The 12,407-nt window shown below is 44.2% G+C and overlaps 1 protein-coding gene across 5 annotated transcripts in view; it reads right to left on the reverse strand.

Moving 5' to 3' along the window:
• Window positions 1–12,407, reverse strand: part of LIPA (lipase A, lysosomal acid type) — a 50,799-nt gene that overhangs the window by 13,607 nt on the left and 24,785 nt on the right. For all 5 annotated transcript variants that reach the window (XM_042959894.1, XM_042959891.1, XM_042959893.1 and 2 more), the window contains exons 4-8: window positions 11,241–11,439; window positions 10,033–10,142; window positions 8,195–8,331; window positions 2,720–2,866; window positions 1,835–1,906 (exon numbers count right to left, since the gene is read on the reverse strand). In XM_042959894.1, the coding sequence (XP_042815828.1) occupies window positions 1,835–1,906; window positions 2,720–2,866; window positions 8,195–8,331; window positions 10,033–10,142; window positions 11,241–11,439 (665 nt within the window). The remainder of the gene's footprint in view (window positions 1–1,834; window positions 1,907–2,719; window positions 2,867–8,194; window positions 8,332–10,032; window positions 10,143–11,240; window positions 11,440–12,407) is intronic.

A 12,407-nucleotide genomic window follows, 5' to 3' on the forward strand; every position in this document is an offset into this window, starting at 1 on the left:
ACGTGAAGGACACCGCACTAACAACCCGGAAATCAGCTGAAGCCCAGTGATAGGGATCTGGTTAAATACATTATGCTCATCCATATGTACAACAGCGTGGCCCCGTCACAAATAAACATAATACAACAGAAAGAGAAAACTGTTCATAACTACTATTAAGTGGGAAGCAGGCAGAAAATGAAATGGAACATGCACTGTGGTTACACTCCTGTGATAATGGTATATGGATAATGAGGCAGAGGAGAAGGTTAAAGTATTAGGATGGATGGTTTTTTAAGTGACAGAAGGTTATTCTTAGGTCTTGAATGGTAATGAAAACGTACAGTTTCAATCTCGCTAAAGTACAATATGTATTGCAAGTCTTCAAGTTATGCCAATCTCTCTGACCATGAAGTCTACTCCCACGACTGTATCCTAAGAAAGTAATGTGCCTCGGGTATAAGGATACACTTCTAATTCAAGAACATCTGTCCCAGGATGTTTTACTATGGAAAAGAAAAGGCAAAAAATAGTAATTTAAAATTTTAGGTAATGGAGGAGTGCCTGGGTGGCTCAGTCGGTTAAGCGTCCGACTTCAGCTCAGGTCATGATCTCGTAGTTTGTGAGTTTGAGCCCCGTGTCAGGCTCTGTGCGGACAGCTTGGAGCCTGGAGCCTGCTTCAGGTTCTGTGTCTCCCTCTCTCTCTGTCCCTCCCCCGCTTGTGCTCTGCCTCTGCCTGCCTCTCTCTCTCTCTCTCAAAAATAAATACATAAAACATTTTAAAAAAAATATTTTAGAAGCCAGATTATAGCCAATCCAACAGCTCTACTATGAATCCAACTCCCCTCATTTTTTAAAACAATATTTTATTAAAAGGTGGAATGTTAAAGGCAGCTCATGTGATTCTGCTGCAGGCAGTGACTGCCCAGTGCCTGGCAACTGCTATCCAAGACCACAGCATCTTGGTTTGGAGCTTAAATGGTGAGTTATTTCATGTTCAAAAAGAAATTAGGAAGGAAATTTCTACAGAAATATGTCCTGAGGTAGATATAAGCCCCTGATATATTGTTAGGCAGGGGGGGGGGGGGGGGGCGGGGGGGGGAACAAGTTATTAAAAGAGTAAGTAGACGAAAATAAAGTCACCTGATTAATTTAATTAATCTATTTTTGCAACTATATTTCTATCTGCATCCTTAACCACTTCCTTCTGGAATGATCTGCAGTAAGAGGTATACAGTAGGCTGCAAAGACATTTCCTATCTCCTGGTACACATCTTCTATCTCTGCGGACAATTGCAGAGTTTTGTTTTTTATCCCTAAGACAATTTTTATTATCCTTTTCCTATAGTACATAATCTCTAAATTTTCTAGAATGGGCATGCATTACTTTTGTGGTATGTGCTAAAACAATGAAAGCTGCATTTTAAAAGTGAGTGGCTCCCATTTACTCCCCTGACTGGTTTGCTCTGGTTTATGCACTGGTATCTTCAGTCCTACTGTGCTCACGGGTTAATGCTGACATTAGCTTCCATCTCAAAGCTGCTCAAAAATCTGGCTTGATGAAGCATCACAGAAATAAAATAAATCTAGGACTTGGTGAGAAACTGATGGGGTGGGGCAGGAGGGGAGAGAAAAAAGTCAAGCCCAATAGCCTGTTTGGTGAACGCACACAGGGTACAATGACACAATGACAGGAACCCAGGACTCAGGGGAAGGAAACCAGCTCTGATTTGTAAGCGACCGGCCTGGTCTGCGACAAGAAGGGAAGGGCTCGCAGACAAGTCCTTCATGGAAGGCACAGGTCCCTCTGACGTTGATTTTATACAAACCCCAGCAGCCCCTCCAGAATGCCTACCTGCCTCCAGTGTAATATGTTTTGCACAGAAGTTCCAGCAGGAGAGTGTGTTATATACACCGACACTCTAGACTGCAAAAGAGATAAATTGACATAAATGATGGGTACAGCGTTAAGGAAGCATTGATAATAAATCAATTCTGCACTTCAAAGCCATAATCTCATATATAGGAGATTAAGAACAAGAAAAAAAATTCTCTAACTACAGATATGTTCTAGAAAAACTGCACAGCCACACACACACAGAATACATATGGAGGAAACAGAGCAACATGGCAGTCGTAGGGCTGCATGGGTTGAGGTTACTAGGCATTTTTATTTTCTGCTACAAGCTTTTCTGAATTTCCAAAATTTCATATAATAATCAGACCTTGTTTCTATATCAGAAACGAGAAAGTAGAGCCTTCATTCGAGAATCTCAAAATCCGTTTTCACATGATGCAACATTACAAACTATACATAGAAACACCAGCATTTTACCGGCCAAGGGTTTACATTTTACGAAATAAAAATAAGTAAATAAATGTGTACGTACACACAAACACACACACACGGAAATTGCTGTTCCAAATTTAAATATACACGCAGTAGTTTTTTAAAAGAAATAGATGACTAGAATAAATATAAATATTGGGACATAAATTATGACAGATGTCCTCACTCAGTAGTTCCTCACGGGCACCCTGTGGGAAGCTGCTAGCCTGAGGAAAGCAGCAGAGAACATTCCAGGCACTTGCCCACATTGAACCTCTTCAGTGTCAGACCCGTTAGCACTCGGATGAGGTCATTCCTGCTTTTCTCACATCCTTCAGCACAAATAAGCATATTCACAGATAAAATAAACTAGCTAAAAGTTAAAGCAAGTTTTATTATGAACATACATACCATATTTAAGTTTCTCTCATTAAATCCACATAGAACAAAAAGGGCATTTCCACAGAGTTCCTTCAGAATGACACGACTGCAAACATCTGTGCTCAGCCACTTCAAAACCTCATTTTGGGGAAGAAATTGTCTGACTCCAAATAAGTGCTATAAAAAAAAAAAGAAGAAAACCAAGAATATCTCAGCATTTATTCTGGAATATGAGATTCCATGACCCGCGTCAGAAGAAGAGACACATGCCCAGTGTCTCCACATACGACTCAAAAGAAATGGGAACCAGTGGACGTTCATGCGAGGATATTTATACGATGTGTTTACTAAGGCAAAAGCGGATGTTACAGATGTGTACTTAGTCTCCAGGGAAGGGCAATTGAGGCAATAAGAGAAGATATTTGCAAAAGACATATTGGATAAAGGGTTACTATCCAAAATCTATAAAGAACTTATCAAACTCAACACCCAAAAAAACAAAAAATCCAGTAAAGAAATGGGCAAAAGGCATAAATAGACACTTCTCCAAAGAAGACATCCAGATGGCCAACCGACACATGAAAAATGCTCAACATCACTCATCATCAGGGAAATGCAAATCAAAACCATAATGAGAAACCACCGGACACCTGTCAGAATGTCAAACATTAACAACTGAGGCAACAACAGATGTCGGCGAGGATGTGGAGAGAGAGGATCTCTTTTGCATTGTTGGTGGGAATGCAAGCTGGTGCAGCCACTCTGGCAAACAGTATGGAGGGTCCTCAAAAAATTAAAAATAGAACTACTCTATGACCCAGCAATAGCACTACTAGGAATTTATCCAAAGGATACAAGAGTGCTGATTCGAAGGGACACATGCACCCCCATGTTTATAGCAGCACTATCAACAATAGCCAAAGTATGGAAAGAGCCCAGATGTCCACCAACTGATGAATGGATAAAGATGTGGAATATATGTGCAATGGAATACGACTCAGCAATCAAAAAGAATGAAATCTTGCCATTTGCAACAACACTGATGGAACTAAAATGTATTATGCTAAGCAAAACTGTCAGGCAGAGAAAGATATCATGTGACTTCACTCATATGTGGAATTTAAGAAACACAACAGATGAACATAGGGGAAGGGAAGGAAGAATAAGATAAAAACAGAGAGGGAGGCAAACCATAAGAGACTCTTAAACACAGAACAAACTGAGAGCTGCTGGAGGGGTGTTGGCTGGGGGATGGGCTAAATGGCTGATGGTCATTGAGGATGGCACTTGTTGGGATGAGCATTGGGCGTCCTGTGTAAGAGATGAATCACTGGGTTCTACTCCCGAAACCAATACTACACTGTACATTAACTAAACTGAATTTAAATTAAAAAAAATTTGTTAAGTCTCCAGTGAAGAAAAGGGCAGAAAACCAAGTAAGTTCACAGCAGACTTTTCACAGCAAGAAGGGGCAATTAATGATCACTCGCCCCAGGACCATCCCCAAAGAGTTTACTGGCTGGAAGATTGGTAGTGACTTCCAAAAAAGAGTCTAAACCAAGACTGGTCAACAATGCGTCTATGTAGGGCACATACATCCAATCCAACTCTACTGTCAGTGAGCCGGTTCCAGCCCGTTGTCTTTTTCTTCTAATACTTTTTTACTGTGATAGATCACACATAACACAAAACTTACCATTTTAACCATTTTTAAGTATTCAGCTCAGTGGCATTAGTACACTCACATTATTGTGCAACCAGCACCATTATCCATCTGCAGAGCTGTTACAACATCTCAAGCTGAAACTCTCCCCCTTAAATGGTAACTCCTCATTCCTTCCACCAGCACTACCTATGCTTATAAATAAAGTTTTATTGGAACACGGGCATGCTCATTTTTCTATGCTGTCTCTCTGGCTGTTTTCACACTACAACGGCAGGGTTCAGCAGTTGCAACAGAGACCATATGATCCGCAAAGACAATGAGATTTACCATACGGACCTTTGGAGAAAACTTGCCGACTCCTGATCTACACAAGCCCTGACCAATGGCCACCAAAGCCGTGCGCACGTGTTTCCGGGGCTGTCACTACACCCTCAAGGATATTCACACACCTGTGCAATGGGAAACAGAAAAACAACCTTCCTTATATTGAACCCAAATTTGTCCGCCGATAATTTACGCTTTTGCTGATGCCTACCCTCTGGAGGGACAAGCAGGAGTGAAAAAATTCAAATGCCTACCAAGACCTCGGGGGTGGGTCTTAATTCCCAGTTATCTCAGCAGGTGACCTCATTTGGGGACAGGGTCTTCTCAGAGGCAATCAAGTGAGGATGTGGTGGGCAGGGTGGGCACTCTGCAGGACCGGGGTCCTTCTAGAAATAGGGAAACGTGAGCAGAGACAGACACACAGGGAGAACGCACACGTGTGGAGGTGAAGGCCGGAGGTGAAGGGATGCTCCTCTCAACCCAGGAATGGCAGGCAAGCCCCCAGAAGCCAGGGCGAGGCAGGGGGCAGCCTCCTCCTCACGGGAGGAGCAAACTAATATAGGAGCAAACTAACATAGGCAGCACGAAAATGCAAATGTGTACAAGTGGCAAACGCTTTCGGGGTTTTTTAAAGGGAGGGAGGGAAATAAAATAAAATTAAATAAATTTTTAAAAAATTAAAAAATAAAGTAAAATAAAATAAAGTAAAATAAAATAAAAAAATAAAATAAAATAAAATAAATTTAAAAAAATAAAATAAAAATAAAAATAAAATAAAATAAAGTAAAATTAATAAAATAAAATAAAATAAAATAAAATAAAATAAAATAAAATAAAAGGGAGGGAGGGGCAGAGAAAGGGGGTGGGGAGAGAGGATCCCAGGCAGGCTCCACACTGTCAGCGCAGAGCCCGACTCGGGGCTCGAACTCACCAACCGTGAGATCATGACCTGAGCCGAAACCAAGAGTCGAACCGACTGAGCCGCCCAGGCACGCCCTAAAGTGGCAAGTGTTAAATGCCACCCTGCCCACAGGGATGTTTAGGGAGCGTTAAGAACCATGATGAACTGGAAAGCTTACGCTCAGCCTACGAGTGTGACTGCTTTGTGGTGCACGGCGCCCTTCTCACTCCCTTCCCACCCCCCCTTCCCGCCCCCTCCCCACACCCTCCAAACAACCAGTGATCAAGATTCCAACATTACATATGCTGCTTAAAGGCTGCAACTAATTTGAAGTCATAAAACTGTATGGGCCATACTCGGCACTTCTTCAGGCAAATGCTGTCCACATACACACAGCCTGTGACCTCTATCAAATCTGCCTACCACAAGATGGCCAACCAATATCTACGGACAGATACCGGGTCTCCTCAAATGCTCCTCTTCTGCAGACGAAGCCCATTAAGATTAGCTGGGGAGAATCAAGAAGTATCACGTGCAGACAAGGTCGCAGGGAAGGAAAAGGCTCCTGGCTTTGAGTCTACATAATGGTCACATGTGATAGATAGATAAATGCATATACTTCTGAGGTTCTCTACTAAAAACAAGAGGACAATGTATCACCGACTCGTAGCATGAGAAGCCAAGCTTTCCTTTTGGCCGACAAAGAATGTGAAGTTGACCTTGTCCTTCAGAGCTGAGTGCTCACCGAGAGCATGTAAAAGCAGGAGGGCGCGTAGGGAGAAAGAAAACTTCACCTTACACATTTACAGGCCTGCCCAGATCAATCTTGATGACTTTAGAATTTATATTTTTGCAGGCTGAGAGGGTACTAAACTTTCATGGCAGCGGCACTGATTTCCCAGGGCAGCTAATCCAAAGGCTTTATGGACATTTATTTTTTCACTTTGTCATTCTCCCAGGATATTAGGAAACACCGCTGTCTGGGACAGTGGTTCTCAACTACCAGTCTGTTTAGTTACTTTAGAATCCCACAGGGTGCTCCTGGCCCCACCCCAGATTTAAAGGACACCATCTCCAAGGTGGGGAGTGGGAGTTGGTATCCTTACAAAGCTACCAGATCACAATCTCCAAGGGTTAAATTAAATCCAAAACATCCCTATGATGGCCATTTCAGTTCTTTATGAAAAAGGACACAAGGAGGGGTGCCTGGGTGACTCGGTCAGTTAAGCATCCGACTTTGGCTCAGGTCCAAACAGACTCGCGGTTTGTGGGTTCGAGCCCTTCATCGGCCTCTGTGCTCGCAGCTTGGAGCCGGGAGCCCGGAGCCTGCTTCGGATTCTGGGTCTCCCTCTCTCTCTGCCCCTCCCCTGCTCATGCTCTGTCTCTGTCTCAAAAATAAATAAACATAAAAAAATTTTTTTTTTAAGGACACAGGGAGGCAGCAATGGCAAATCAGCAACAACCTTAAACGTCTACCAGACAGTAGCTCCTGATAACAGAATACTTACTACACAGCAGTTTAGAACAAGAGGGAGTTGTATGTATTAACGGGGCAGCTCACCAAGAGTGAAACGTGTCATCTGAAGAACGAGACACATAGCGGGCCACCATCTACGTTAACACAAAACACTAAATTTCTCTCAGGACGTTTGTACGTATTTAAATTCACACACAAGGTGTATAGGAAAACCTCACACTGAGCACTGTTTTAATTCTGAGCAAGGAGTAAGAGAGGCCTTGGTAACTGAGGGATACTTTATTTGGAATCTCTGAACTGTCTATAGTGAGAATGGAGGCTTCTATGACCCAAGGCATTAGAGCTAAAATTGCTTAGAGGGGGCCACGTCTTGTCTGCATGTCTGGTCACTGGTTCCGAGAATCCATCTGAGGTGTGGGTCGGGATTCTGAGGTATACAGTCTGTACCTCCTGTGAACGTCTCTGAGATGGCTGATATGTTACACCTCATTTTAAGTATACGTCCTGTGTGGAACTGCGTGTGTGCGTATACACGTATCACACATGGAACGCATACAGAGCGCACATAATGGGCCATCCGGCCTCAGCTGGCTCTCAACTCCTCCTCATGAAAACTGCTTCCTCTGTGAACAGAGCCAGGGCCGCGGGGGTCACACAGTTCTAGGGTTGAGCCTCAGGGAGGTCACTGGCTTGTAACCATATTACTGGCCACATTATGAAATGTCACAGGAACGGTGTCTTTCGGTGGCCCTCGGTGTGGCCACGGTCAGGCGTGTGGGAGCGACGCGCTTCCCGCGTCCCGTCTCCTGCCTACGCCCAAGCACAGGCTACCGCGTGGGGTACAGGGCAACTCTGGACCGCCTGTGCTCCCTCTGTGTGGTGTGGGGACAGCTGCACTGACATGCCGAACATGAGAAGTTGGTGTTCTCGGGTAGAATTAGTGATTCACCTTCCCTGACTCCCCAGGATCTGGAAGGAGGGGTGAAGGGGGAAGGAAACACTGCGGGGAGAGGAGCCACTGTTCCACTGACAGTGAAACACAGAGGAGGAAGGCACGGATGCTCCTCTAAAGGCCAGTTCTTCAGGTCTGAAATGTTGTTGGTGGGGCTCCAGGGGGGTTGGGGAGAGTTCAAGTACCTTGAAGAGAAAATCTGGAAAGCTTCCTAATTTATTTAGAGGGCTAGTAGAGAACTTGATTGAAGTCACAGGAGCCAGGGCAAGAAACATTTTAATCTTTCTGGCCAGCTCGGGAATCCGTGAAAATGCTATAAAACCTGGAGAAATACAAAGAAGTTTAACAGGAGTTTCCATCTTCTAGGACTTTCTCTGAAAAACCAAAGGCGGTCGCACATCGCACCCTCTAGTGGCGATCTGAGAGCCATGCAGGCAACGCCACCACCAGGAGGCAACCACATGGGGGGGCCTCTGAGCTTCTCCAAGCTTCTCGGCGCAAACGGAGTCTGATTAAACTAGTCAGTCAAGTACTTGTTAAGTGCTTGATTCAGTTTTTAACCTACAGAAATCAGAAGATGCCCCTGTTCCTCTCATCCTGGAAGCCGAGCAAAGGAAGGACTCTCCCTAACAGCCCCACATCAGCACCCAGCCCCAGCACCCAGCCCCAGCGCCCGTCCACCGGCCCCTGGGAGCAGTTTACAGGGGCATTGAGATCAGTCGCCAAGGGCTCCAGAGGAACCTGCACATGCAGAATGTTCTAGCTTTAAAATACCTTTTAGCTTTCTCTCAGGTCACTTCTTGCTTTGAACTTGGCCCCCCAAGTGTCACATTAGAAGGCACTGGGGCAAAGGACACAAGCAGGCAAGTCATGGGAGAAGGACCAAAAATGAGCGAAAACACTTCTCTTGACGCGTGAGAATGGCACACGCATCTGTGTTACATGCTACTTTCTGTGTGTCGTCTCTCAAACTGGTTAAGAGTGTTTGGCAGTAAGCAGAGCGCAGACATTTAACTATAGTACATCCAGACACTTAAGAATCGCTCAGGAGTGATTCTCCTCCTTAGGAATGTATTCTAAGGAGACCGTGTGACTTAAACACAGCTACTGATGAGAGCACACACAAAAAGGAGGAACTGCATAAATTATGGGACAGGTCCCTAGTTCCTCATCAGAGGAACTGTTGTTCGCTACAATTACAGGCAATTTTTATTTTCCTTCAACTCTGCCAAATTTTCTACTTTTGTATACAGTGAACACCCGTTCTTTTTATAATCGGCATAAATAAAAAATGCATAGAGCTTTTAGAAACTATTCAGAAATGAAGCATAACATGCCATCTTTGTAGTTAGTTTTATTCCACTTAACTTTTAAGACTCACTGTATTTTTGGGGTTCCTGGATGGCTCAGTCGATTGAGCATCTGACTCTTGATTTCAGCTCAGGTCATGATCTCACAGTCATGAGTTTGAGCCCTGCATCGAGCGTCCCTGCTTGGGATTTTCTCTCTCTCTCTCTCTCTCTCTCTCTCTCTCTCTCTCCCTCTCCCTCTCCCTCTCCCTCTCCCTCTCCCTCTCCCTCTCCCTCTCCCTCTCTCCCTCCCTCCCTCCCTCAAAAATAAATAAATTTTTTTAAAAAAGAAAAAAAACTTTTAAAAAAAGTGTATTTTCTTGTTTTCTGTTTAAAAGCCTCTGCCCTTATAATACCTCTTGTTTTCTACCTTCTCACATCCCCATACTGCTGTAACCAGGAAAATATGCACCAGGCTGAGGCTTACTTCTGGGTCAAGGGAACCATACACCATGTGTATCCATTTACATGAAAGTCTGAATTTTCAGAGAATGTGAAATATTACCCCGAATTTCCTGCCCTTCCCCTATTCATCACTTCTGCTTGGCAATAAAGCAAAAAACAAACACCTCTGTTTGCACTAACATGATTTGTTACTATTTCCCTTTCAAGAACGGGCAAAAAACTCTGTAAGAAGACACTGTATCCACCACCAGGCTTTATGACATACGTACCTATTGTGGTGCCTTGAGAATGACCCACGTAATACACTTGTTCTTGGCCAGTTTTATTCAGAATGAAGTTAATGGAAGCTGATAGGTCATAATTTGCCATCTCATCGTAACTGTAATCCAGAAAAGGAACCCTTTCATTAAGACGCTGCACACAAACATAACCGCACGCTAACAAGAAGGGTGCGGGGGGATGAATAACCATAAGCTGAGCGCAGCTGTGTAGAGCAGCACAGAACTGAGCGCAGAAAACATCAACAGGATTGCGCGGGCCCCTTTCTAATTCTGCCTCCCTCCCAAAGGTCCTGTCCTCATTTTTTATGCCATAAGTTATGTTATACCCATTTTTGAACCTTTCTATAAATGAGATCAAATAGTAATGCTGTCACAGAGCCGTGGGATGTTCACTGTATAGATACACGGCACTTCATCTGTCCATTCGCGGCTGATGGGCATTTGGTAGTTTCTGGCTTTTCACTATTACCAGTGGCGGCCCAACAAGTATATTCCTTTGGTAAAATTTGTCATTCTTGCATTTCACGCGTGTAGGTAAGCTGTGGTTTCACAAACGGGACACAAGCCTGAAGGAGTCCAGAGCTCTGACCTTCCCTCATGCCAGGTAGCAGGACACAGCCTGGGACACGTTACACGTGTGTGTGCCATTCGTCATCAGGAAATGGGTAAGCGGACTGTCACCACTGCCTGCAGCGTGCCAGGCTCTCTCCTCGTATCCTCTCCTTTGATCCCCCAATGGCCTCGGGAGATTGGCGGTTATTACCCCATTTTACAACAAGGAAACTGAGACACAGAAGGCTTATGCAGCATGCCCAGTGTCACGCGGGGATTAATAGGTACAGCCAGGATTGATAGAAAAAGGACAATTTCTGGAAATGGAAAAGCAGACATTCGGTGTGCATGTTTATGGGGGGAAAGAAGAAGTTTCCAGGACGCAATTTGCCCACCAACTCCCACAGGACCCGGAATGCCAAAGTAACTAAAAGTCCATAGTTGAATCTAATTCTTAAATGTAATCATTACTTATAATGTACTTCACTGTGATTTACGCAATTCCTCATAAGGTTTAAAACCTTTCCCCAGGCATCCGTCTCCCCTCTCTGATAACCTTGAGCTACCCATCCACCTGCCTCCCCGTGTGTCTGTGGTAAGGGTACTAAGGAAGTAGGCCCCCGTCACCATCAATTCCAATCTACCTGAAAGCCCAGAATTCGTCCTGAGAAGGGGATAAAGTCTTGTGTCTCCGAGACCAGGTGTTTCCCCTGCTGTTCCCCATCCACACATCAAAGCCCGTGTCCGCCAGGAAGAAGCCCAGGCTGTTGTTGGGAAGGTTTGTGACCCAGTTACTGGAATCGGCCAGCAGGCCATGCTGCAGGAACACAACTGGCTTAGGACCTGAAAAACATCCATGTTTAGGACTCAGCAGCACCCAGCCATAAAGCAGATGCAAGAACAGCGAGGCAGCAATGCACTCCAACAGAACATCAGTGAAAAGTATCTTTTTAAACAGTGCTGGCAAAGTAGCAGCAAAAACAGGCTATCTCGTGTATCTAATAACAAGACGTGTAGATGTGACCATAAAAAACTTTTTACCGTATTCTTAAGACTGTATGAAATGTTTCTATACTGTATTTGCTCCCATAATCGAATTTCTTACAATGTATCCTAACAAAATAAACCAAAAGACAGGAAAAGATTACATGTACGCAAATTTATAAATATATATACACATATTCCTTTATTTACATATATATTTCTACTTTTATGTATACACATGCAAATAAATTTTCTACTCACCTATACCTGGGACAGTGATGCTGTGGAAAAACAAAGACTCGGGAGACAAAGAAACATAACCTCTGGCTGCTTGCATCATGTTAAGACCATTTAGTCATTCATTAAACAAGCATTTATTGAACACCGACTGTGTGCTGGCATTCTCGGCACTGGTGACACAGCAGAGAACAGAACCAGGAGGAAGACGGTTCACCCTCACGGAGCTGATGTCAGACTGACCACGAGTGTCAGAGACAGACGCACTTGGGCTCGAGTCTGTCCTCTCCAACCTCGAATGTGCCACTGGGTGCAAAAATATTTCAACATCCCTCCAACATCCCTTCAACCTGAATCATCACCTGCAGCAGGGAAATGCAACAGGCACTTTATAAAGAGCAACGACTGGGAGACACTGCGTGAAAAGTTCTTCGCAAAGTGCTTCCCAGCACAGCGAGAGTTCAATAAACATTAACCCAGTCTGGGCCTCTGCTCCATCAGTAACTGTTAATAGAAATAAATGAGGCAATTAAGTGTCTGGCATAATGACAGACACATAGATCACAACAAACAAGTAAGAGCTCCTTTGG

Source organism: Panthera tigris, chromosome D2, assembly GCF_018350195.1.
Source record: "Panthera tigris isolate Pti1 chromosome D2, P.tigris_Pti1_mat1.1, whole genome shotgun sequence".
In the NCBI taxonomy this organism is placed as follows: domain Eukaryota; kingdom Metazoa; phylum Chordata; class Mammalia; order Carnivora; family Felidae; genus Panthera; species Panthera tigris.